A 25,845-nucleotide genomic window follows, 5' to 3' on the forward strand; every position below is an offset into this window, starting at 1 on the left:
CAGGTTTTCTCACCCCCCCCACACACACAAACTCACTCTCCTGCTGGTAATAGCTTATCCAAAGTGACCACTCTCCTTACATTGTGTATGATAATCAAGGTGGGCCATTTCCAGCACAAATGCAGGGTTTAACAAGAACGTCTGTGGAGGGGGGGGGGAGAGTAGGAAAAAACAAGGGGAAATAGGCTACCTTGCATAATGACTAAGCCACTCCCAGTCTCTATTCAAGCCTAAGTTAATTGTATCCAATTTGCAAATGAATTCCAATTCATCAGTTTCTCGCTGGAGTCTGGATTTGAAGTTTTTTTGTTGTAAAATAGCGACTTTCATGTCTGTAATCGCGTGACCAGAGAGATTGAAGTGTTCTCCGACTGGTTTATGAATGTTATAATTTGTGACATCTGATTTGTGTCCATTTACTCTTTTACATAGAGACTGTCCAGTTTGACCAATGTACATGGCAGAGGGGCATTGCTGGCACATGATGGCATATATCACATTGGTGGATGTGCAGGTGAACGAGCCTCTGATAGTGTGGCTGATGTTATTAGGCCCTGTGATGGTGTCCCCTGAATAGATATGTGGGCACAGTTGGCAACGGGCTTTGTTGCAAGGATAGGTTCCTGGGTTAGTGGTTCTGTTGTGTGGTATGTGGTTGCTGGTGAGTATTTGTTTCAGGTTCGGGGGCTGTCTGTAGGCAAGGACCGGCCTGTCTCCCAAGATTTGTGAGTGTTGGGTCATCCTTCAGGATAGGTTGTAGATCCTTAATAATGCGTTGGAGGGGTTTTAGTTGAGGGCTGAAGGTGACGGCTAGTGGCGTTCTGTTATTTTCTTTGTTAGGCCTGTCCTGTAGTAGGTGACTTCTGGGAACTCTTCTGGCTCTATCAATCTGTTTCTTCACTTCCGCAGGTGGGTACTGTAGTTGTAAGAAAGCTTGACAGAGATCTTGTAGGTGTTTGTCTCTGTCTGAGGGGTTGGAGCAAATGCGGTTGTATCGCAGAGCTTGGCTGTAGACGATGGATCGTGTGGTGTGGTCAGGGTGAAAGCCGGAGGCATGTAGGTAAGAATAGCGGTCAGTAGGTTTCCGGTATAGGGTGGTGTTTATGTGACCATCGTTTATTAGCACCGTAGTGTCCAGGAAGTGGATTTCTTGTGTGGACTGGACCAGGCTGAGGTTGATGGTGGGATGGAAATTGTTGAAATCATGGTGGAATTCCTCAAGGGCTTCTTTTCCGTGGGTCCAGATGATGGAGATGTCATCAATATAGCGCAAGTAGAGTAGGGGCGTTAGGGGACGAGAGCTGAGGAAGCGTTGTTCTAAATCAGCCATAAAAATGTTGGCATACTGTGGAGCTATGCGGGTACCCAAAGCAGTGCCGCTGATCTGAAGGTATACATTGTCCCCAAATGTAAAATAGTTATGGGTAAGGACAAAGTCACAAAGTTCAGCCACCAGGTTAGCCGTGACATTATCGGGGATAGTGTTCTTGACGGCTTGTAGTCCATCTTTGTGTGGAATGTTGGTGTAGAGGGCTTCTACATCCATAGTGGCCAGGATGGTGTTATCAGGAAGATCACCGATTTATTGTAGTTTCCTCAGAAAGTCAGTGGTGTCTCGAAGGTAGCTGGGAGTGCTGGTAGCGTAGGGCCTGAGGAGGGAGTCTACATAGCCAGTCAATCTTGCTGTCAGGGTGCCAATGCCTGAGATGATGGGGCGCCCAGGAATTCCAAGTTTATGGATCTTGGGTAGTAGATAGAATATCCCAGGTCGGGGTTCCAGGGGTGTGTCTGTGCGGATTTGATCTTGTGCTTTTTCAGGGAGTAAAGGGATATCCTCTATACTCACTGATCCTTTTACACAGAGTATGTACCTTAGAGCTGAAGGTGTTACCTGTACAAGCATATAGGTCAGCTATTTCTAGTCTAAACAGGCCATCTGTGAGATTGAACTATGCCTCTTTCAACAGAGAAAGTAAAAAAGCAGGCATCCCTTTGGTTTATTACTTATGTCTTGAGAAACAAATAATGTAACATTAATATTTTTTAAAATGGGGAAGCTATCTTGCCTATGGGGATGAATCTGCTCAAGGGTGGGGACCCATGAATGGCCTTTTCGCACTTCTGCCTGGACTCAATCTTTCCTATCCTTTAATGTCATTTACATAGTTGAAAGAGTTGCACCACCACTAACAGTCCTGCCATTTCAGAGGAAAACCAAAAAACCTAAACCATAGGATAAAAGTGTGAATGGGGGAGGGGTTGAGCGGAGTAGAAGCCGCTATTGAACAGAGAAGGAACACACACGCACCAGATTAAAACGAGGAGGGTACCAGGAGAGGGCATCAAGCCTTTCCCATGCTGTTAGAGAACAGGAAGAGGGTTGTGGCGCCTGGAGGTGGAATAGGAGGGGGGCTGGCACAGCTTGGGAGCGAGGTTTGGGGTTGAGAGTAGGGCAGGAGATGGGGGTCGACCCTTTCGTGTCTTCCCTTTACAACTTCCCCCGCTCACGGAGCGAGCGCGGCGGCGATAGGGTGCAGCCACGTCCCGCCCCCAATCTCCCAGCTGGTTTAGCACGTGTGGAGTTAGGGAGGAGGTGGGAGCGGGCAAAGCCGAGCTGTGATTGGCCCACACCGGAAAAGGGGGTAGGCTGTGGCACGGAAGTGGCGGGGCTTCTAGAGGTGGGCGGGGTTGTGATTGGCCCGCGGCGGGGAAGGGGCGGGGCAGTGTTTGCCCCGGGGCGGGCGTTGCAGGTCCCCCGGGCCAGGTGCGGTATGACCCACCCCGCGCTCCGTAGAGGCTGACGTCACATGTGCGGGTGAGGTCTGGAGACCCGGTGGAGGCGTGGGGGTGCTTTGGTTGCGTGCCGCACTGAGGGGAGCGAGCCCGGCCGGGCGATGGAGGGGCCGCCAGGTGAGCTCCGGTCTCTGCGCTGCCTCGGCCCCGCCCTGGGACTGGGGGTGTCTGGCCCCGCTGGCCCGGGGCCGCTGCAGGGCGCGGCTCCGTCACTGGCTGGGCTGCCGGAGGCGCTGAGCGCTCTGCGCGCCGGGACCGCCCCAGCGGGGACAGGTGCTGCCGGCGGCTGTCGGCAACAGGCGCTGGCGAGGAGCGGGGGCCGCTGCTCTGCGCCCCTCTTTTCTCCCCCCAGTGTCTCTCCTCTAGGGTCGTGGTATAACCTCTCTGTCCTGGGACTCTGGCACAGCCCCTCCCCCTCACATCCCCCCGGAGTCCGGGCCTAGCCCCTTTCCTGTAGTCCGGGTACAGCCTTTTCCCTCACACCCCCCCCCCCCCGGAGTCCGGGCCTAGCCCCTTTCCTGTAGTCTGGGTACAGCCTCTCCCCTTACATCCCCCCCCCCGGAGTCCGGTCCTAGCCCCTTTCCTGTAGTCCGGGTACAGCCTTTTCCCTCACACCCCCCCCCGGAGTCCGGGCCTAGCCCCTTTCCTGTAGTCTGGGTACAGCCTTTTCCCTCACACACCCCCCCCCCGGAGTCCGGGCCTAGCCCCTTTCCTGTAGTCTGGGTACAGCCTCTCCCCTTACATCCCCCCCCCCCCCAGAGTCCGGTCCTAGCCCCTTTCCTGTAGTCCGGGTACAGCCCCTCCCCCTCACATCCCCCCGGAGTCCGGGCCTAGCCCCTTTCCTGTAGTCCGGGTACAGCCTTTTCCCTCACACCCCCCCCCCCCCGGAGTCCGGGCCTAGCCCCTTTCCTGTAGTCTGGGTACAGCCTCTCCCCTTACATCCCCCCCCGCCCAGAGTCCGGTCCTAGCCCCCTTTCCTGTAGTCTGGGTACAGCCCCTCCCCCTCACATCCCCCCGGAGTCCGGGCCTAGCCCCTTTCCTGTAGTCCGGGTACAGCCTTTTCCCTCACACCCCACCCCCCGGAGTCCGGGCCTAGCCCCTTTCCTGTAGTCTGGGTACAGCCTCTCCCCTTACATCCCCCCCCCCGGAGTCCGGTCCTAGCCCCTTTCCTGTAGTCCGGGTACAGCCCCTCCCCCTCACATCCCCCCGGAGTCCGGTCCTAGCCCCTTTCCTGTAGTCCGGGTACAGCCTTTTCCCTCACCCCCCCCCCCCCCAGGAGTCCGGGCCTAGCCCCTTTCCTGTAGTCTGGGTACAGCCTTTTCCCTCACACGCCCCCCCCCGGAGTCCGGTCCTAGCCCCTTTCCTGTAGTCTGGGTACAGCCTCTCCCCTCACATCCCCACACCCCCCCCCCGGATTCCGGGCCTAGCCCCTTTCCTGTAGTCTGGGTACAGCCTCTCCCCTTACATCCCCCCACCCCCCGCCGGAGTCCGGGCCTAGCCCCTTTCCTGTAGTCCGGGTACAGCCTCTCCCCTCACATCCCCCCCCCCCCCCGGAGTCCGGGTGTAGCCCCTTCCCTAGAGTCCTGGCGTAGCCTCTCCCCTCCCATCTCCCCCCCCCCGGAGTCCAGGCGTAGCCCCTCCCTCTCACATCCCCCCAGAGTCCGGGCCTAGCCCCTTTCCTGTAGTCCGGGTACAGCCTCTCCCCTCACATCCCCCCCCCCCCCCCCCCCCCCGGAGTCCGGGCGTAGCCCCTTCCCTAGAGTCCTGGCGTAGCCTCTCCCCTCCCATCCCCCCCCCGGAGTCCGGGCGTAGCCCCTTCCCTAGAGTAGCCCCTTCCCCTCACATTCCCCCCCCCCCGGAGTCTAGGCGTAGCCCCTCCCCCTCACATCCCCCCCGGAGTCTGGGCCTAGCCCCTTTCCTGTAGTCCGGGTACAGCCTCTCCCCTCACATCCCCCCGGAGTCCGGGCGTAGCCTCTCTGCTCACATCCCCCTATAGTCAGGGTATAGCCCCTTCCATACCCCTTCCATGGAGTCCTGGCGAAGCCTCTCCCCTCACATCCTCCCTATAATCTCCACACACCACCTTTAGGGCTTGGTGGACAGGGCCAGCCAAGCCATCTGTATGAGTGTTGGGCTATAAGTTTTTGCTTTTTCTCCATCACGAGCACACTGATATGGGTGGGTGGGAGAGACTGGTTTAGGCTGTGAATTGCCAGCTGAGTGCAGAACAGCCTGACACAGAAGTGGATGCATGGTATCAGGAAGTCACTTATGAGCTTGTGCCTAATAACGACCCAGTTAAAGGCTGGATGTGGAGCTCCTTAAACTGCTGCACATGTCATAGCTGACATGTAAGTTCAGAGTGACCCTGCTTCTCTCTAGTGGTGGAGACTGCAAATATTTTTATGTTTTCCAGTTTCTTACATCCTTTTCTGGGCAGTGGAACCTGGGCATCAACTTGAGGCTTAATTTGCACAGTGTTACTTCTGCTGAAAGACTATGTAAATATCTCCCTTGGTAATGTAAAATTGCTGTTGAATCTTTATAGTTTCTTTCATTGGCTATTGCAACTCCCTCTTGGTCTTAAATTTTGATCTGTAACAGTTTTTTTTTAAAGCTTCGGTGAAAATTTCAGCAGAATTTTCCAACCTGTCCTGCAGGCATAGTGAGCTGGGCATACAGACAGATCTGTTGAGATACGTTGGCCCGGCAGTCATACAGAAAGCTTGAAAAAAAGAGTAGAATTCAGTGGTGTCTCGCGTTGTAAATGGCTTTCCTGCCCCCGTGGTCCACAAGTGGCTGTTTTCTCTTTCTCTGTGTAGGCATCCAGACTAATCTGTTTTTGGCACTCAGTTGTGGTCTTTTATTGTGTCTGATTTCTCTTTACGCAGAGACATGCATTCCTAGACATGCAAAATCCCAATGGGGTCCTTTGTTGTTGAGGTTCCACCCATGCTTTATACTCCTCTCACTTTGAGATATTCCGTTGCAGCTACCATCTTTCTAGTTGAGGGTTAGCCTTACAGATTATCTGCAGAGGGTACACTGCTAATCAGTGAGGCACTTCCTATGCTCCTTCACCCAGCAGCATTCTTGTTGTCCAGGGGGAATTTGAGTTAAATGACATACTTTGTTGATTACATACTTCTGTTGTCTTTTTCATCCTCACTGTTTCTCCTGGATACTTAAGCCAACAAGAGGTTGCTTCAGCTGAATACAGAATTTTTCACTTGTTTTCCTGAACGATTGTGTAGTCTTGCCACTGCAATGCAACAGCTGTTTAACATTGCCTAGCAAGTGAGGTGATTAGTGAGAACTTACTTGAATTTGTAAAGTCCTGTATCAGCCTTTTGGATGACTGTCCATCACTGTTAACTAACAGTGTGGTAACTTGTGCCTTTAAACTCCTCGGAGCGAAGGCTCTGTTTTGTACAGTACAATTGTATGCTTATGGCACTAAATAGAGGGAGTTGGATGTAAAGAATATGTATCTCATGCACAGAGACTGTTTTATCCAACAGGAAGGCAGGAAGTCCAGAACTAGTTCACCTATTGCATTTTTTATTTACATTTTTGGGGAAGTTGAGCGGTTTTGTTCCCTGTCCTCATGTGTAAGTTTTCAGGCACGTGGGTTCGGGGACTCGCCCTTTACTCTGGAACATGCATTCGGCTTATTGGAAACTGAAACATGCATTCCTATACTGAGTGAATGAAGCAGAGGCTGTGGCCTTCTGCAGCTTTCTTTTGGGTTTTAGATCAACATGGTATCTGTGAATAAGGTCAACTGGAGTCCTATATTCCAGCAGAAAGGGGTAAAGAAGCTTATGGTACTGAGCCAAAGGTAACTGGAGGAAGAATTGATTATGTGATACATTTGTAGTTTAGATGAGCTTGACTCAATTTGTATGGACAGTGTCACTTAAACTAGCAAACACTTTTTTGTTAGGGCAGGTCTTGTTAGTGGCTTGAGTTACATTGCTGCTGTTTTTGAAAAGTTTAGATACGTGTACATATACTGATCTCTGCACTAAGGGTGAGAGACTCGTGACTTCCTATCCCTTGCAGCTTCCTGTCCCATTACGAATGCTGAGGATGAGACCAGGAAACTGAGTTAAATATCTGTTAATATTTAGAAAAGCCATAAGCAACTTAGGGGGAGAGGTTCTTCAATGAAAGATTCTCCTAAGGGTGCTTGAGGAGAGTACCTAGAGCAAATGTTAATAATTATTTAAGTCTAATTAATGGTTTATAGAATCAGGTTTTTCTTCTAGTTTTGGCTCCTCTCCATTGTGGTGCCCTGCCTTGTCTACTCTTCCAGGTTCTTTCTTTGCCATAGGTTGTCAGGATAACTCTACTCATCTGTTTCTACCTGGTGCAATAGAAACTAACTGCTAGCTCTTGAGCTGTCATGAATGCACAAATTCTTTGTTCATTGTCCTTGATGAGCAAGTTGTTGACCTTTTCATCTGAGGTGTGCAGAATGCACTGTGCCTAGAGGTCCATGGCAGGTTATTTAGGTTGGCTTCTCATATCTGGTGATTGAAAATTCCCTAGCTATTAGATGTGATCCAAAGAGCAAGGCTGAGAGTGCAGTTGAGCTGCCTCGTCCAATATGGACTCGCAAAAGAGGGCCATAGTGTTTCATGAGAGAGCTTATCCGCCTGAGTAAATTGGAACAGTTCAGTCTCCTTCATAATCCCCACTGCCACTCTGTTTCCAGGAGTGCAGCTGTTGGGATGTTGGAGGTTTCTAGTGCTGACACTGTTAAGGGAGCTGCAGCCCAGTGTCATGCTCCTGCTTTTGTGCTTTTAATCGTCCTTTTGAACAGTACCCTGAGGTGGGATCTCCCAAGCAGTGTGACACCAAGGTAATAGAGATTAGTTCTTCAAAGCATAAAGGAAAGCTGGGACACTGGAAATGCAAACCCCCCCCCCCCCCCAATCACTACTGTCGTGTTTTTGGATTGTGTTTTTAAAATTTCACTGACATGAACCATCTAATGGTGCTGAGAGGGAATAGTTACAGTGGGGCCACTCATCACAAGCATTTAAAGACAAGGGAGCCTTTAGCTTAATTGCAGCTGGGCAAGAGGATCACCAAAAAGGCTTGACCCTGAAGCAATTTATTCAGTGATGTAAAGTGTGCTGCTTGTTGTGGCATCTGGGCTCATTGAGAGATGCTATCATTCAAAATGTCAGTTTAGGCGCTCTAGTCTCATGGCAGCTGGGTTAACTTGACTCTTTTAAAGTGATTTCCTTCAGCATTTTGTGTGGTGCAGCATAGTTCAGTAGATAGAATATGTTGGGAAATAGCCAGGAACTGTGGGTTCGCATCTCAGTTCTGCCACAGATTTGCTCTATGGCCTTGTGCAAATTATTTCCTGTCTCTGTGCCTCAGTTTCTCCATCTGTAAAACAAGGGTAATTGTCCTCATACAGGAGTTGGCTAGTCCATCATACAGTGCTTTCAAACTCTGAAGAGCTATGTAACGGCTAAATATAGTCTTCTCTTTGTTCATTCTTGTTCTAGACAAGCATTTCTCAACGTGCGTGGGTTGTTGAGGAGATTGAGAGTTTGATCTGGCAACTTCATCTCCATCCCAAACCTTGATGTTGGAGAACCAGGCAAAGAATTGACAAGATGAGGAAATAAACCTGACTCCCTTTGACACCTGGGGTTGTTTTGAAAAGAGACTTCAGTTGTGAATCCTGAAACACACCAGTGTGTTCTCCTTTCAGCATTGGACAATGGAGTGTATCTGCTGGAGTTGATCATACGTGAGGAGAAAAGTAACACAGGAGCTCTGTTCTGCTTGGTCTGGTTACCTAAGCATGTGAAGGATGGATTTCAGGCATTAAATTTCTTTCTTTCTAAGTTTCTAGTGAAGAGTAGAAACCCTGCAGTGTTTGTGGTCTTATACCCAGGGTCTATGTCTCAAATGCAGTATCTTGAAGATTTGGAAAATACAACCTGTAAATAGATGCATGTGCATCTTAGTTTCTAGCCCTCTGAGTCCTTCAGAGTGATTAATGCTGAATCTGGGGCTGGGGGATCCTGAGTGGAATCTTTGCTTCTGCGTCTTGAGCAAACAAGGAACCTGCAGTTTGAGAGTCCCAGAAAAATTAATCCACTGAGCAGAAACTCCGGCTCCTGTAGCCACTCTTTATGAATGCACAGAGGGTGGTAACTGTAGAAAGACATTTGGAAATGGCTTTTGCTCCCCAGGAAGCCATTGCATATGTCAGTGCTGTACCCTGTCCAGTTCTAATTTGCTGCAGACACTCGGTGCTAACAGGTGACCCTGAACAGGAGCCAACTCTTGTTACATGTTGCTCAGGGAGGTGGTGGTGGTGAGGTTGACTGAGCTTCTGTCAGGCTTTCTTGTTCTCTTAAAACTGGCTGCTCATAAACTGGAAGTCTGGCCTTTGAGATCAATGCTTGGTTAACAACGAGTGAGTTTTTTCTTTTAGCATATCATTTCCATGCAACCTCAATTGAAGAAAACTTTGGGTAGAAAAAAGGTGCATTTTTAGAACTGCCCAGTTATGTGCCTTGTCCTTCCACACTCTTGACACCACCTAAACTTTGCTCTCACTTCCCAATCATCTCTTTGCCTCATAGATGGATAGACTTTCAGGCCAGAAGGGACCATCATGATCATGTAGTCTGACCTCCTGCACATCACAGGCCACAGAACCTCCCCCACCAGCTCCTCCTTAGTTTCCTTTAGTCCTAGCTTCATGACTGCCATGCTGCCCTCTACACTTGAAGTAGTCTGTCCTCCTACGCCAAGCACACACTCCCCCATCCTTAAAATCCTTTTGTTGTTCAAGCTTGTAAACTCCTTGGGAACTTGTCATATCATCATGGCTGTTCTAGTAGAGGCCTTAAAATCCTTCTGGCAGTCTCTAGCTGCTTCTGAAGGGTTGGTAACCCCAGGAAACAGTAAGCCTATGGGATTTGTTAATCTTTTCCAAAACCCAGTTGCCGCTTTCCACTGGAATTGTCTTTAGGCCGTATAAATGCCTTGTAGTAGTGATGTAGCTCTCTTGGTCCCAGGATATTAGAGAGACGGGATTGGTGAGGTAATATCTTTTATTGGACCAATTTCTGCTGGGGAAAGACACCAGCATCAGTTCCTGAAGAAGAGCTCTGTGTAGCTAGAAAATAGCATATAACGCTTCTGAGTAAGAGCTGAAATACTGAACCAGTTTGTCCTAGTCATTTCTGTGCATGGGAGAAAGGCACCCAAGTGTGACTGCTTGATTTATTTTGCTGAGAGTTCTCCTGCTTTATACTGTAGAGCACAATGACACTGATGGCCATGACAGTGAGGCATACAGATCTTTGGACAAAAATGTGCACAAGTGTGTTAAGGTTCCAGTTGGAAATGCCCCCCATTTTCTAGGGTTGGCTGTCAGAGAGTGGCACTGGCTTTTACTTTTCTATCCATGGAGGAATTGACATTGAACATGTAACTCAAGGATTGTCCTAACAGAGGTTATGGGAATTCTTGCCTGATAGCATGAAGGGAGCTTATGCTGTTTGATAGCCATTCTAATAACCCTATGCTTTTGTGTGTAGGTGACGAGGTCTGGAGATGTCTGGGCTGTGGGGACAGCATTGCTGCTGGTGAACGACTGTATAGGACTGTTAATGAAGCTTGGCACAGCTCCTGCTTCCGGTAGGTTAAATCTAGCCTGTTTTTAGACATTACTTTTTTCCTGTGTTCATCCACCAGTGTGTTAGCCTGTATGCTGAGTATTGACACTTACAGGGTTTAAACTGGCTGCAGTATTTTATGCCACCTTTATGCCTAACTCAGGAAAATCTTGCAGAATGATCACGTGCTCCTGCTCACTACCATATTCTAATGCTGGCATAGCACTTTGAAACTCGGTTGCAATTCTAATAGCCATTTGAAACAATCTGGAGAAGTGCTGCTTACACATGTACAACACACAAACTAAGATTAAACTAAAAATGAAAACTCTGATTTAGTGGTGGAAGCAGATAGGTGAGATGCTGCATATTTCTCTTCTACCACATCCCAAGATAGTGCCAATTGAACTAGGTAAAGGCAGTTTGAGTAGCTGTGGTTCCCTCTCTTTGCCTTTGTCTTTGGCTTGAGGGAGCTATTGAGGCTTGGCGGGGAGAGGTGCTGGAAGATGTGCAGGAAGGTTTTGAGTTCCCCAAACATACTTTCTTCCTGTCAAGCTATTTATATCTAGAGTTTGCCATAATATCCTTTGGCCACATTGCTAGCAGCAGAGAGTGAAGAGGCCTTTGAAATCCTCTGCTCCTTGGCAGCAGGATTTCATGCATGTAATCTGTTCCATGAGCAATTTATCCAATTCTTGCTACATTAATTGCATTTTCTAAGGGGTCCTGATTCTGAACCCATGCAGCTTCTGCTGACTCCACTATGAGTAGCAGTTGTATAACAGCTGTTGATCTGTCTCTTAAGGTTCTAGCTTCATTTGGCTTTTTCCTTTCACCCTTGCTTATTTTGTCTGTGCCCAGGGAAAGGGGGGTTTGGGAGCTGGGTGATATGTGCCAGGAGAAGTGTCTGTCCTGTGTTTTTAAAGTAAAGATCCTACATTCTGGTTACTGGTGTCCAGAAAAACATATTGGGCTGGCAAAATGTTTCTAGCTCTGGCAGGTCATAAGAGATGTTAATTTTAGTCATTATTTAGATTATCTCCCAGTTTTCAAATACTGGAAACTAATACTTTGTCAAATACCGTAGCACTGGAGAGCTAGGGTTCAGTGGCATAATGTCAAATCAAAGGTACTGGACGATAAGCGTCCCAGAACTCTAAGTCTTCTCTTGTCCACACTCAAAAACAACCTTGGGGTTAAGCACTCAGGCTTCCTCTCCCTTAGCCCCTGCCAACTTGGTACCAGTAGTCAAACTCAGATGTGCATGACGGTACAGAGCACCATCACAAAGCAAAGACTTCCCTACCTGATGCCTGTAGGGCTTCCTTGGAGTAAACTAACTTTGAATACAGGTTTTAGCTTACACTTGTCTAGGTGCTTTTTGCTATGTGACCTTTCAGGCTACTATGCAAGATGTGGGGCAGCTCTCAAGTGATGTCGTAGCAGATGTGAACCACATGATCTTCATAATGGGCTGATGGAGACAGTCAAATTCTGCCCTTAGTGACACCTGCGCAGCCTGCATGGCCTTCAGTGGAGCTGCACGAGTCCAAGTAAAGGCAGGATGTTGTGCTGTGCACTAGCTTGATTTCCTAGTGAAGAGTCTAATCATACCAGGCCAACAAAAGATGCCAAACTCTCCTGTCCTGTGACATGCATCAAATCACTGGGTCTAATTGATGTTGTGCTTCCCTTCTGCCTTGTTCCCTTGACTGGCTACAACACTTGCTTAAGCTACTGTGCTGAACTACACTACACTGTGAGAAACTACAATCAAGGAAACTGCCTTTCCCTTTCTTCTTGTTCCAGGGAGGGGCTGTGTGCTAAAACAACAAATTCCAGGTTTAATTGACTGACTCGCCCTTTCTCTTCTCACTCTGCAGCTCAGCTTGTCTCTAATCTTGTGTTTAATATCCCAATGCCAAACTTTAAAAGGCCTCTACTGGAAGGAAGACTCTGGTAGCTGAGAGTTCCGGCAGCTCTTCTGGAGAGTTGTTTACAGGCTTCCTGTGGATTAGCTGACTTTTTCGCCTGGCACATAATTTCCCATCATGCAGATTGGCGCCTCTCCAGGCCCGTTAGCTTTGTTTATCCTCAGTCAGGCTAGCCTTCTGATAACACTTCAAGCTGGTAGCAACTGACACCTGTGCATCTCTGAGGATTTAAACTTTGTCACTTCCCTCCTTTCTTGAATAGCATGCAAAGGCTGTGTCCGTAGATTCTGTATCTTCTGTAGGTATGGCTGGAGAGGAAAGTGATAAGTTCCTATTTGACATGTAGCTTGGACATCTTAAATTGTGTCTGTTGGCTAGCTAGTGCTTTGGCTTGAACCTACTGAGTTATTTGCTGATATTTTTTAGGAGAGGCATTTGTCTACTCTAAATATGCCTTTGCATGAGGCCATTTCCACCTGTTTCTGCTTCCAGGTGTCCCCAGCCACCACTGAGATTCAGTCCCATGGGCAATGGCCATATGAGGTCTTGCCCAGGTTTCCATTTGTCAGGCTTTCCTTTATATTTCAGGAATGTCTGAATAGGCATAGTGGTGTCCCCTTCTTGCTGATGCTTATGTCTGAATTATCATCAATAGGATTACTGGAAGGAAAATCTGTTTAATTGTGTCTGGGCATAATTTTAAACTTCCTACCCTAGCAACATAGAGATGCAAGTTCTGTTGCCTTCAGAGTGTGACTTTATTCCATGGTATCACCTTAAGGTAGGTAGATCACCCTATGCTAGACAGTAGATAAAACATCAGGCTACTGATGGCCTGCGTTGGTTACTTGTTGCTAGTTTCTCTTTCTTTTTCCTAGTTGAAAATATCCTACTAAAGCTAAAAATACGTCACTGATATTGCTTTTCTGTATAAAGAATTATGTTTGCCATAGGGATATTGGATGTGTTTTGAATGAGAGTGGGTGATCAGAAATGGGGGGCAGAGGTGAGGGGTGAGCTGGCCATCTGAAATGAGTTCTGTGGTTTGAAAGAGATAAAAACAGTTGTGATAAAGGATGCAGTGTGCTGTAGTCTCTCTGACTCTCTTCCTTCAGGAAAGTTTGGGGTGGGGGGGGGAAGCTCCTAGCACAATTTTGTCATAACTGTGTCCATATCTTAATGCTGTCTACTATTGGGGACAGCAACACACCTCTGTGACCATGCTGAGGGGTGGTGTTGTATTGCAACCTCACTTTTTGAATAGCACTCTGGTGCTTTCCTCCATTGTACTTCATAGCTACCCCATGGAGCAGTGTAAAGTTGCAACATGAAACAGGAAGACACCACTGCATCATGGAAGTAGAAACTTTTAAGTTCGTGCTTAAATTTAGCAGAAATTGACTTAAGACTCCACACTTTCCAAGAAAATCTGCTTGCCCTCCACTGACAAGTGGTCAAATAAATTTAAAAAAAAATTTTTTTTTAGTTTTTTGTGGACAGGATTAGGACTTCAGATGGCTCCAAGGCTAATGTGCTACGTTTTGTGGGATAAAGATTCAAACTAAACAATATAGCATACAGTTTAAGATGTCGGACAGATATCTAACACTTCCTCTGGCCTTCTTTTTGCTGTTTATTTGTAAATACTACCAGGTTTGTGTGTGCTGCAGATATATTTAGGGCTGAGATTCATTATGTTCCTTAAAGAAAAGGATGCATCCGATGAAGTGAGCTGTAGCTCACGAAAGCTTATGCTCAAATAAGTTGGTTAGTCTCTAAGGTGCCACAAGTACTCCTTTTCTTTTTGCGAATACAGACTAACACGGCTGTTACTCTGAAACCTGTCATTATGTTCCTTGTAATGAAAGGAAGTTACAAAATGCATCATTTTTCATCTCTACCTGCTTCTTGTCCTTTTTCTTCTCTTCTCTTCCTCCCTTCCACCCCCTTGCATATTCTGGCAGTTACAGTAAACTCCTGGTAGAGTTCCAGGGGTGAAAGGTCAATGCTTTATCCAGTCATCCTCATGGGAGTGTCTCTTTAGAGATGTCTGGGCAGTGGATGAGGTGTTTAGCTGTTGAATCTCACTCTGGCTATCTGATTTAGAGAGAAACCGTTCCTAAGTGCTTGTTTGCCCACAGGTCGCCCTGAATTTTCATTGGGGTTAAAAAAACAATGAAGCACTTTGCAGGTGGTCTGTCATCTGAATAGTTAGAATTCCTCAGGGAGGGTGCAGCTACTGCAAGATCTCGGTGGCCACTCTATATAAGGTAGAGTTGGATATTCCATTCTGAGCTTTTATTTTCAGTTGTCTAGTTCAGGTTGTCTTCCAGGGCATTATTATCAAAGTCATTACTGACTGTGCCCGAAGTGTGCATGGTGGTTTACAAACAAATGAGACAAAGGGGTGCTTGAAGAATTTAATCTAAATTGACAAAAGCTATGGGTTGGGAAGTCCCTAAAGCATGAGGGCAGTGAGGTTAGTGCACATTTTGTTACTAGAGATGTGCACTGTTTACAAAGGACATGTTGCTGTGCCCAGAAACACATCTAATAGACAATTACAGAATTTCTCTTGCTTCTTAGCATGCAGATGAATACATTCAGGAAGCTTTTAAGCTTTCTGAGTTAAGCAAGTGTGTGGTGGTGGTGATGAGAGAGATCCATCTGTTGCTGCTTATTTCAGATGCTCATTCTTTGAGTGTCGTGCTTATCTGTGTACCCCTATGAGGAGCTGTCACTCACGGCTTGAGAATGTTATGGTTTAAAGTTAGAAGCAATAGGTAATAACATAGTAAACGTGTGGTACTTCACTCCCTGTTTTTGTACCGTTTGAGAGGTATGACTGCTTACAGGAGTTTCACTCGGATACATGATGAAATATTTCAGTAGCTGATCACTGCGATCAGACCTTCCATTATACCATATGACCCCTGTTAGGCACATCTTGTGTTGTAAATGCCTTGGAAGTATAAGGAGGCATTGGGTCTGCATCAAGACACTTGGAGTGCCTCCAGGACCAGGAAAAAAAGGCACACTACAGCCTCCCCAGTAGATGGCAAGCCTGCTTAGAGCTCCTCCGCGTCCCCCAGTTACTACCAGTCCCATGAATAAACTGAAGTGCCCCTCTGTGCATCAACAGTGATCTGCATATCTTATAGGATGGTGGAAATGCTGAGGAGTCCCACAGTCCATGGCTTGTTCACTACCATCCCTGGCATCTAAAGTGCCACTTTAAAAACCCTAGAGCATTTTAGAATGTGCAGCATGTAACTCCTTGCCATTCAGAACCCCTAGGATTATCTGTTTGAGTTCCTAAATCTAAACTGAACTAGTGGGGAGCCTGGAAAGTGATTTAAAATGGAATTAATTTGTAAATGGAAGTTTTTCTTTTACCTGTCAAGGCCAGAGTTCAGGTTTCTTTTTCTCTTGCAACAGTTAATGTCAAATGTCTAAAAGCATTGTAAAGAAAACAGCCTCTATTGTGGCAAGTTTGTTAGTGCATTCTGTCCCCAACCCTTGCAGGAGAAACACAGAATTCATGACAACTTCCCAAAACCAGATAAAGATGCAGTTTGCAAACACACACTCTAAGGCCACCTATGTGAATTATTTTAAATGCACAAGCTGGAAATATTGGCCCCTGCCACAAAACCCCACATTAGGTGGTCCACCTAATTTAGCTGTAGGAATGTTAACTTTGGAATTTCTTGACTTTTTTGTGTGTTCACCTTTAGTGCAACTTGTTTGTCCAGCATAGATTAGTGGTAACAATTGGTGGTTCTGGCCAGGAGTTCAGAACTAAAACCTGAGACGTAAAAAACAGATTAACACCTCTTTGAGAGAAACCCTTTTATCAGAGCTATAATGTTCATAATTGGTTGATAAAACAATTGAGAAGGGAAGTAACTGCTGCTGCCTGATGGCCAGCATTTGTTTCAAAAGTAGAATTATTTTCTTGATAAGATGTTTCCTGTTTAAATAGAAGATTGAATATATGTTCCCTAGCTTTAAGGAAACCCCAGACAAAATCTCTTCCCAGTTTCTTAGCTGTCTGGGTGCCTTTTATTACTTTGAAGTTGGGTTTTATCTGTTGGCTTCTTTCACAGACTAGTAGGCTGCTTATCATATCTCTGGATCAGATCTTCAAAGGTCTAGTCTGAAGAGCCGAGATTTATGGGGTCACATGGACTCAACCATGGAGGGGGTTCAGTCCATGACAGCGGCATTAAGGGGGCTGCTTTTGTCAGGAGGTGCTATGCAGTGGGAGGAGGGGCTCTCCAATTTTCCATGGTGACGCCTGTTCTGTGGTGTGGCGTTGATAGTAAGGGGGCACTGGGATGTGAGCACTGGCCCACTTTCAGCATACAATGTATGTGGAATGTGGGAGAAAGGAGTGCATTCCTAGACACAGACTCACAGCACTGCTGCTTCCAGTGAAGCTGTCGGAAATGTCAGAAGGAATTAGACCTGCATCAGAATTGACGGCTGCTTCAGGCTTTACAGTCCTGGTTCTCTCTGCACTCTCTTAGTCTATGTTAAAAATCAAACTGAGTAGGAGAAACAGGCTTCTTTTTTCCCATAAATGTAGCTGTATCTTGTCATTACAAAATCAGGTGTCTGGCTCTCTAATGGAGTTGAAAAGCCAGCCACAGCTGTCAAACCTGCAGCCAGTGCCTCTATTGAGCAGAGTGCCAGCTGTGTGAGATGGAGGACCTTCAGTCAGAGCAAATCTGGGAACTTTCATCTCTGGTGCGCGGCAGGGTTTTGAGACTCTTGTGAGAAATGGCAGGTTTTATTGACTGCACAAATATGGGGAGGGCTAATAGCAGCAGTAGCATGTGTAACAGGCTAGCCAATCGACAGAGCACTGTACAAACACCAGTGCTTTGTGTTGGGTAGACCAGGGCTCTGAGTAGAACTCTGTCCACTGATCAGTCAGTGGCATGGGCAAGGCCGAGCAGGTTGAAGCAGTTCTCTGTGCAGCTGTTGCAGCTTTAAGTCAAGGATCAAGTGACTTGTTTGCTCTCAGATTAACCAGTCTTTGACCTGTCTTAATATTACATCTTGCACTGCCATTCAGGAGCCCTGGGCTGGGTTGAGCTGCCAGGCCTGGTCTTTTCTTTCTGCTCTGAGGCAGCTGAGGCTGTATCTTTGGGAGCAGATTAGCCTTCCTCAGAGTGAAGGGCATTGTGCAGCAGAGGATCAACAAGCAGGTTGGAGGAACTGTAAAGGGTGGAATGCGCACACTCCACTGTGATCTAGGAAACTGATTAGCATTTATCTGATATAAGCAGAGGCTTAACTCTCTGCATTTGACTCTGCCCTTGCTTGACTTCAGTATCAGTACCATTAGTGTACTGAGAGAGGAGCTTTGTGCTCACACATTGGCTTTTATTGTAACAGAAGTTCCAGACCTTTCAGGGTGTCTGTCACATAGCCTCTCTCTGGCTTTAGATCACAGCTCCACCCCTTGTGAAAAGTGTCTATTTCCTTGGTGCTTCTAACTGCCCATGTTCCTTTTGTGAAGGATGACTCCTCCTCCCCTCGCACTTTCAGGGGTGGAACCAAAGAAGGAAAAACTAACTTGACAGCAATTTGTTCTTGCAAACTCTACCAGCTCCTGCACAAGAATGTCAGAATTTTAGCAAGGTTATTGGTTATGCTATCCCACCCAAGGGTGCAATTGCTGCTGAGTAGAGGAGGAGGAGATGGTTACAGCCATGGGAGCCAGGAAGGATCTGAAAAGAAACGAGTGTCTGAGACCTGGCACTCCTTAGGCAGTTTCAGAAAGGGGAGAGGAGCCTGAATCAGCACAAGGTGAAGTGAGACCTTCCAGCTGCCATGCTGGCCAAGTGGAGTTGTTCAGAGGCAGTTGGACAGGTTTGCAACTGAGCTGGTTTATCCAGTACTTGAAGATGGGAAGTTACTTGTCTGCCCTAGCTTATTTCACTCCCAAGGATCCCTTTCGGTAAGTGTTTTTTCTCATGGATGATTTCCTTCCAGTTCTTCCCTCCACTTGGCACCCTATAATGTCGTCCTAGGTGCCTTGTGTTTGAGATTCTCGGAATGAACTTCAGCTGCTTGTGTATGGGGAGCAGCAGGCTTGAAGCTAGGAGCTCTATGACTTGTGAACTGGAAGGGACTAGGCAGAGTTCTTGAAAACTAATCTGTATACATGTTCTTATTGATAAGAGGGGGTGGCATGTGTGTATATCTGTTCAATAATACTGTGCTTATGTGCACAGCCCAAGTGTGTGCTGGCAGGCTCCCTTTCGGATTCAAACCATAGATGTCGGCTTCTTCACTGTCTTCCAGGCAGCAGCCAGAAAGAATAGGATTTCATGGAAAGCTCCTGATATATAGAAAGGGAGACAGTGTGTGTCCATGGGAATGACACAGAATATGAGGTCTGTGAGTGCCATATGCTCCTCACTGGGATGAGTTTGGGAAGGTGACATAATCCATAGGCAGCAGGGTGTGACCATATCTAATGTATGAAATCAAGTGTTTTGCAGGCAATTAGTAACAGTAAATGCCTGGTTATCTTGGAATGAGCTCTTATCTCAGATGTTTTGCTTACATTAACCCCTTTTGTTTATCTGAATGTCCAACTTCAGTCCATTTAAATGACTCAGGGTTGAGGAAGAAGATGGCTACAGAGCAAGGCCTTGATTGCACTGGTTTCTCCATGTTAGCAAGCCAAGTTTGAAATTGTTCCCTCAAACACAGTTATGTTGGCCAGTAAGGCCTGGGAAAACTCTGCTAAAAGGGTCTTAAAATCCTCAAGACTGAAGTTCCTATCTCATGTGGAACAAGGGCAGGCCAGTTTAGACACGACTGACCTAACTTCACAAGCAGGCTTCTAAAAAACCCATTTCCTACCATTGGGAGGAAGTGCAGTCAGAGCCATAGCCCTCTAACACTATGTAGAGTCATACTAGTATTAGGGATATATGGAGATTATTCACAAATACATGCTACAATTGCTGGTGCCTAAAAAGTGCCATGGGAGAGGTGCATGTGGAAGCTGAGCTTCTATGCCCCGCCTTCTGTCTGTAGCACTTTAGATATGCTTTCTGTTGTCTCTTTGCCCTGGAGGTTTCTGGGGCATTAGCCAGTTTGGTGCTTCAGTTTTAGGGAAGCGCTATGTCCTGGAAGTGTCCTTTTCTCAGCATGGCAGTTCTTTCACTTCCCCATCTTTGGAGATGTAGACCTAGTGTAAGGGTGACTACATGTCCCGATTTTTATAGGGACATTCCCAATATTCTGGGCTTTGTCTTATGTAGGCACTTATTACCCCTCACCCCGTCTCGATTTTTCACACTTTCTATTTGGGCACCCTATCTGGTGTATGGTTGACCTATCTCACGTGATGATCCATGAGGCTTTCCATTAGTGACCTTCACTGAGAGGGTGCAGCCGTTTCAGTGCTAGTGTGTGGTTTCTCTTCATTAAGATACTGGCGTCCTTTTAGATGTAAAGGAGACTTTGTCCTGTGCGCTGAATCTTCCCCCTCACTCTTGGTCAAGTTGGTTTCTTGTTGTAGTCTGATCCATTTAGCATCCCCCAAAAACCAAACTGACTGCAGGTGAGAGTTTCTGACATCTCTGTGCCTGCTCAGTTACAGAACTCAGCAGCACAGACACAGTAACACCCAGATCCACACCAAGATGTGACCAGTTTTCCAAGTACCATGGAGACCTAAAGCAGACCTCCGGAGTTTTGTGTGACTATTACACTCACACTTTGACTCACAAAACCCACATCACAGTTGAAGTGTTTCAGAGTAACAGCCGTGTTAGTCTGTATTCGCAAAAAGAAAAGGAGGACTTGTGGCACCTTAGAGACTAACCAATTTATTTGAGCATGAGCTTTCGTGAGCTACAGCTCACAGCATCGGATGCGCACTGTTGAAGTGGTGTCTGTCCTGTGGGGCTGGTTGGGCTTGGCTCCTTGCTCCATGCACTGCAACCTGGCCACAGCCCATGGGGTCACAGTGCTGCTCTGATTTGGCCTGGCTTGGCTCCCCTGATGGGGAGGGAATGGGCAGCTGGGCTTTGAATGGCACTGTGGGGTGATGGTGAGGCAGGCTTACTCTGCAGTTCCTACTCCCTGGAGGCAGAACTCATCCTGCGTTAACTACTTTAAATGTTGGGAGGTATGCCTAAAGCATAGGACTGAATGGGCTATGGTGGGGATTGGGCATTCAGGTCAGTTACATCAGTGAGTGTCTGCTTCATTTGTAAAACCTTCCCTCCTCCTGGGGCCACTGATTCTCTTGCTGCATCTTCCCCCTCGCTCCCATGTGAGGTAAACAAAGGTGTAGCCTTCCAGAGGCAGCTATTAAAGGACTATATATTTTGTAAAATAATTCAATAAATGGTCATTTTAATGTGGCTTTAGAAAAGTTCTTTAGAGTCTTAGGAATGATGGATGGGGAAGGGAGGGAGTTGAGCATGGAGTGGCACACACTTCTCTGTCTGGCTGTTGCTGCCTGCTGGTTCAGCTGTAGTTTAGTATTCTTGATTATATGTTTGCCATGGAAGCAGCTCCAATACCTTTAAATGCAGGTCTGTGGCATCATTAAATGAGTAGGTAGGAGCTACCAGTTTAAAGCCTCTATTCACATGTCATGGTTGTAAGTGATGGCAAAGGCAGCATCAAAGCCTCTCGAATTGCTTTAGAAAAAATTTAGGAGGCTCGGGGATCCATAGGAACCCCAGCTCTTCCCCTTCCATAAGGCCCGTGTTATGGCACCCTCCCTCTGAGTAGGGATGGTTGCAGCTCCCTTGGATACTCATCAAGGTTGTTGCTCCATCAGTCACTAGAACACTTGGAGGGTTGTCTCTTCCCTTGGGGTTTGAACATGCTGCTCCCACAATGTTCCTAACCTGTGGGAGCTCAGTGTCCAAACTGGCTTCACCTGATCCCTTGGCAGCCTGTTGTGTTGCCCTAACCCAACCTTGTTCATCTAAACCCCAGTAGTGTTGGATTTTCACACTTAGTGGAGAAGTGGCTGTGCTTTTCAAGAACATGTTTGGTCAGCTGATGTGGGGATGGGGGGCTTTCACATGTGCAGTGAAGACCTTCCCTTGTTAGGCCTAGAGGGTTGTTGTAGCCCTCATCTCCTACTTTGCTGCTGCAGGACTGGATAAGTATCCTCGCCATTAACGATGTCCAAAAATCAAGAATCTTGTCTGGGATGCTGGATCAATTTGTATAGAGGGGATGCTGAGAGCCATTGAATCAAACCGTAAACCCTCTATATGATAGAAATTGCTTCAAGCAGCACCCCTAGTTCCAGCCCCTGTGAATCTTGGCAAATATGACCCCATGTCTGCAGCTCCAGAAAAAATGGACTGATTGAGAGCTGTTCATGGAGATTTGCTTCCCTTACCGGGGCTCAAGCATGCTACCTGATGGAGTGAGAAGAGAACCTGCCTGAACTTGATGGGGTTAGCAGCAGCCAGCCAGCAAGGGGGACATGATCAGGTGTAAGCTGTGGTAGTTTCCAGTCCCTGAGGTATGGGTCATGTTTTGGATATTCTCTCAACACAGTGGAGAAAAGTAAATCTGGGATTAGACCTTCCCATTGTCCATATCCTGAACAGAAAAGTGAAATCAGCCTTGCTTCTGGATGTGGTGACCTAGAAAGATGAACCCATAAACGAACAGTGCTAAAGTTAATGCACATCAAGCGAGATGGAGGGGAGTTTGTCCCACTGTCTTGCATGAATAAAGATCCCCTCTTAATCTTTCTATCTGGGGACTTGAGGATCACATGGTGCCTCTGTAGCCTGGCCAAAGACATGATTTTAGTCAAAGGGTTGGCTCTGGTGACTAGCTCTGTGCTATGTACAAATTTTCAGACTTCAGATTTCTTTAAGCATCTTCCTTGTTAGAACATATAAAGTGTAATGGTGGCAGAAGGGGCTGCGTTGTGGTGTGTTACTCAGTGAGGTAGTTCTTGCCAACAATGATTCATGACTGAGGCAGCCAGTTAGCACCCTTGAACAAAGTCTTGTCTCTCTGGGACCTGACACACTTATTGTTGCCTCATTGTTCTGAGTGGGGTGTTGAGCCTTCAGCTGCAAATTTATCTTGCCCAGATTTGTTTAATTACATAGCAAAGAGCTGACTGCTTACAGACTCCACCCCCTTTCACCTTCTCTTTACTATGGATTTGTTGCAACAGCAGTATCCAGAGTTCCTATTTCCTGGTAGAAACTGCTAATCACACTGTTGTAGGGTTGGGATCAATTGCTAAATCAGCATGGGGAAGGTAGGGGAGCACCTTGTATGCCCCCTCCTTAAGGCCACGCCTCTGTAGCATTGACTACAGTGGCATAAAACTAATGGCACCATAGCCAGCATAACCCCATTGTGTAGATGCAACCTACAGTGACAGAAAGGTGTTTCCATCAGTGTGGAAATACCACCTCCCCAAGCAATGGTAGCTAGATTGACGGATGCATTCTTTCATCAAGTCTACATGGGGGGTTAGGTCAGCATATGTAGGTCACTCATGGGTGTGGATTTTTCACACCCCTGAATGATGTAGCTATATCAGCCTAAATTTTAACAGTGGATCCAGTCTAAGTAATATTAGGGGAGCAGCAGCACTGCCTAGAGCTGCAGCCATGTTGCTCTTACTGAAACTGGGGAATTACAGGAAGGAAAAATATTGCTGAATTGTGACCTTGCTGGGTATTTTCAACACTTGGGTGTAACTTTTAAGTGGCTGTGTAGGTGTTTCCTGTCCTCTCCAATATTACTGTCTTCCTCTCAAGTGCAAGTCTGATCATGGAGCTTTACTTGTCGAAAGCTGTAATCGAGCTCTAGGTTTTCACATTGGTACAGGCATGCACATGGAGGTGGGATAACTCTGAAGGATCTTATTTGCTGGTGTTAGATGTTCCTGCAGTGTGTTGCTGATGCGTATCTCTGCTGTTAGTCACCACTTGCTCTTTTCCCTCCCACCCGCTTGATCATTGAGCCAGGTATGCTTACAGCTAATGAAAGCCAAAGGCTATCGGGTGAAGGAAAGACATTGTTCTGATGCCCTGCAGGTGGAGTGTATGCATACCATTATGAGGGTGTAACTCTTACAGTGCCCCAGGTCTGGAGGCTGTAATAACAAATGCACTGTGTATCTTAAGGCACAAAGAGTCTCCTCCTGCTAATGAAATTGTCAGGGCCTATTGCACATATCAAAGCTCTGTCCCCTCATGAGGGAAAAGGATTTGCGCTCCCCAAGCTGGGAGCATCTCTATGTTCACAACATTCATGAACCATTAATCTAGTTTGGGAGGAGAAGTTTATTCATCCATGGGGGGAGGGGGGGGGAAATGGCTCCAAATGCCTCTTACAATGAAGTCACTTCCCTCAAACCACTGGCTATCTGTAAGCAATTTCATCTTGTTCCTTCTGCATCCATGTGAATGGAATGAAAGTGGATTTTCATGTTGAGGCAAAATCTGGTTTTCCTCTCGGAATATGCACATTCCAATTTTATCTCTACTAGCTGGAATTCCCAAGCGGAAGCTTAGCACAAATTAACTTAAACTTCCAGGAAGAGTCTTAAGGTAGTGCTTGTGTGAAGGATGACAGGGTGATGCTGATGGCAGAGAGTCTATCTGCAAGGTAACTGTAGTAATTTCCTTCCCAAGGACCTGGGAATTTTATCTTTAGGAGGTGAGAGCGAATTTGTCTCCATGGTCTCAGGACTGGTTTACACTGAAAAGTTAGGTCAACAGATTACGCTGCTCAGGGTTGTGTAAAAAGCCATACCTCTGAGCGACATAGTTAACATGACTTAACTCCTGGCATAGACAGCACTAGATCGACACTTATTCTGTCAACCTAGCTGTCGCCTCTCCACGAGGTGGATTAATTAGGGTGATGGGAGAACCCTTCCCAGGGCTGTAATGAGTGGGTACACTGAAGCACTACAGCAGTGCTGCTGCAGTTGTCCCCCTGTAGTGTTTTAAGTGTAGATTAGCCTTCAGTCTTTGGCCCCTCTGCTGCCAAGGGAGTCAGTCAGTGCCAGTAGTGCCATAGACATCTCCTGTGAATTGGTCTAAAATTGCAAGTACGTAAGAACGGCCCAGTATCCTGTCTTCTGGTAGTGGCCAGTGCCAGGTGTGTTAGAGGGAATGAACAGAACAGGTAATGATCAAGTGATCCACCCCTTCCCCCAATCGCTCAGTCTCAGCTTCTGGCAAACAGAGGCTAGGGAAACCAAGTAGATGATAGTCTTGGTCACTACCAGCCAGGATAAGATTTTATCCCATTACTAATGGTGAGGCCGTCCAATGCCTGCCTCATGGATCTTAATGAAAATGTCATGTTAGTAAAGCTGTTGCTACTCTAAATGATTCAAGGTATTCTTTTAATCTGTCTAGTGCTGTGCACGATCATGTGAATGGCTAGTCTTGCTTCTCAGGTTGAGGGGTAAATGTGTACTGCCCTGGGCAACAGGGTGTTCAGCATGCATTTTTCAGCAACACCCCCACCTGTACAGGCCGCCTAGCTCAATGAACGTCACATGATGCAAACTGAGGAAAGGGGGAGAGAGCATTTAAAAGAAAAATCTTTCTTTCTACTCCAGTGCATCTGCTAAGAACATAACAGTAATGCGCTTAAGGAGCAGCGGAAGGAGCCTGCAGATTTGGATTCCATTTTGTATTTTTGCTGCAGATTTTCCTTTTCGGCAAATTGTTCAATCTCTGTGCCTATTTCTTCATCTGTAAAATGAGGCTGATTATATTTGTCTGCTTGACAAAGATTTTAAGGCTAAATTTATGTCTGAAGTGCATTGAAACCCTTGGCTGGAAGATGCTCTAGAAGTACTAAATCTTTCCTTGGGGTCGGTTATCGACATGAGGAAGGAGAGTGAATACCTGCAGCATCCACTACTTTATGTGAATAAACATGAGCTTAAAAGGATAAATGTCTTGTGAAGCTCATTCTTCAAAGGATAAAGTATTACACAAAAAATTCAGGAGCAGAATTCCTGCTCACTACAGGGTTCCTTCTGCTTGGGGTGATTTTTAAAGACTGGCTGGAGGAAAACTAACTCTGACTGGGGCTAGTCCATGATGAACAGTTGCTAGCCATGTCCCTTTGTCATCCTCTAGGTGCTCTGAATGTCAGGACCCCCTCACTAACTGGTACTATGAAAAGGATGGGAAGCTCTATTGTCACAAAGACTACTGGGGGAAATTTGGGGAATCTTGCCATGGCTGCTCTTTGTTGATGACTGGACCTGTGATGGTAAGGACTCTGCTATGCCTCTTTCTGCCCAGCCACCCCTGACTGACAGGAGTGTCAGTCACCAGGTACCCTGGTGACTGCAGCAGACTGGGGGTTTTAGTCTTAAAATTCAACTGTTGATATGAAGTGTTAAAGGTATGCACAATCTATGCGTCTTTTGGGATATAGATGACTTTAAG

General features: G+C 46.8%; 1 protein-coding gene across 4 annotated transcripts in view; it reads left to right on the forward strand.

Moving 5' to 3' along the window:
• Window positions 1-2,710: 2,710 nt before the first annotated feature.
• LIMK2 (LIM domain kinase 2) overlaps window positions 2,711-25,845 on the forward strand; it is a 43,811-nt gene continuing 20,676 nt past the window's right edge. The window contains exons 1-3 of one of the 4 annotated variants that reach the window (XM_073313551.1): window positions 2,711-2,910; window positions 10,377-10,476; window positions 25,531-25,666. In XM_073313551.1, the coding sequence (XP_073169652.1) occupies window positions 2,895-2,910; window positions 10,377-10,476; window positions 25,531-25,666 (252 nt within the window). In that variant the 5' untranslated portion in view covers window positions 2,711-2,894. Of the gene's footprint in view, window positions 2,911-10,376; window positions 10,477-17,906; window positions 18,360-25,530; window positions 25,667-25,845 lie in introns of those variants that run through there. The other 3 variants (XM_073313553.1, XM_073313552.1, XM_073313554.1) reach the window with 3 other exon arrangements.

The sequence above is a fragment of the Lepidochelys kempii genome, chromosome 15, assembly GCF_965140265.1.
Source record: "Lepidochelys kempii isolate rLepKem1 chromosome 15, rLepKem1.hap2, whole genome shotgun sequence".
Classification (NCBI taxonomy): Eukaryota; Metazoa; Chordata; order Testudines; family Cheloniidae; genus Lepidochelys; species Lepidochelys kempii.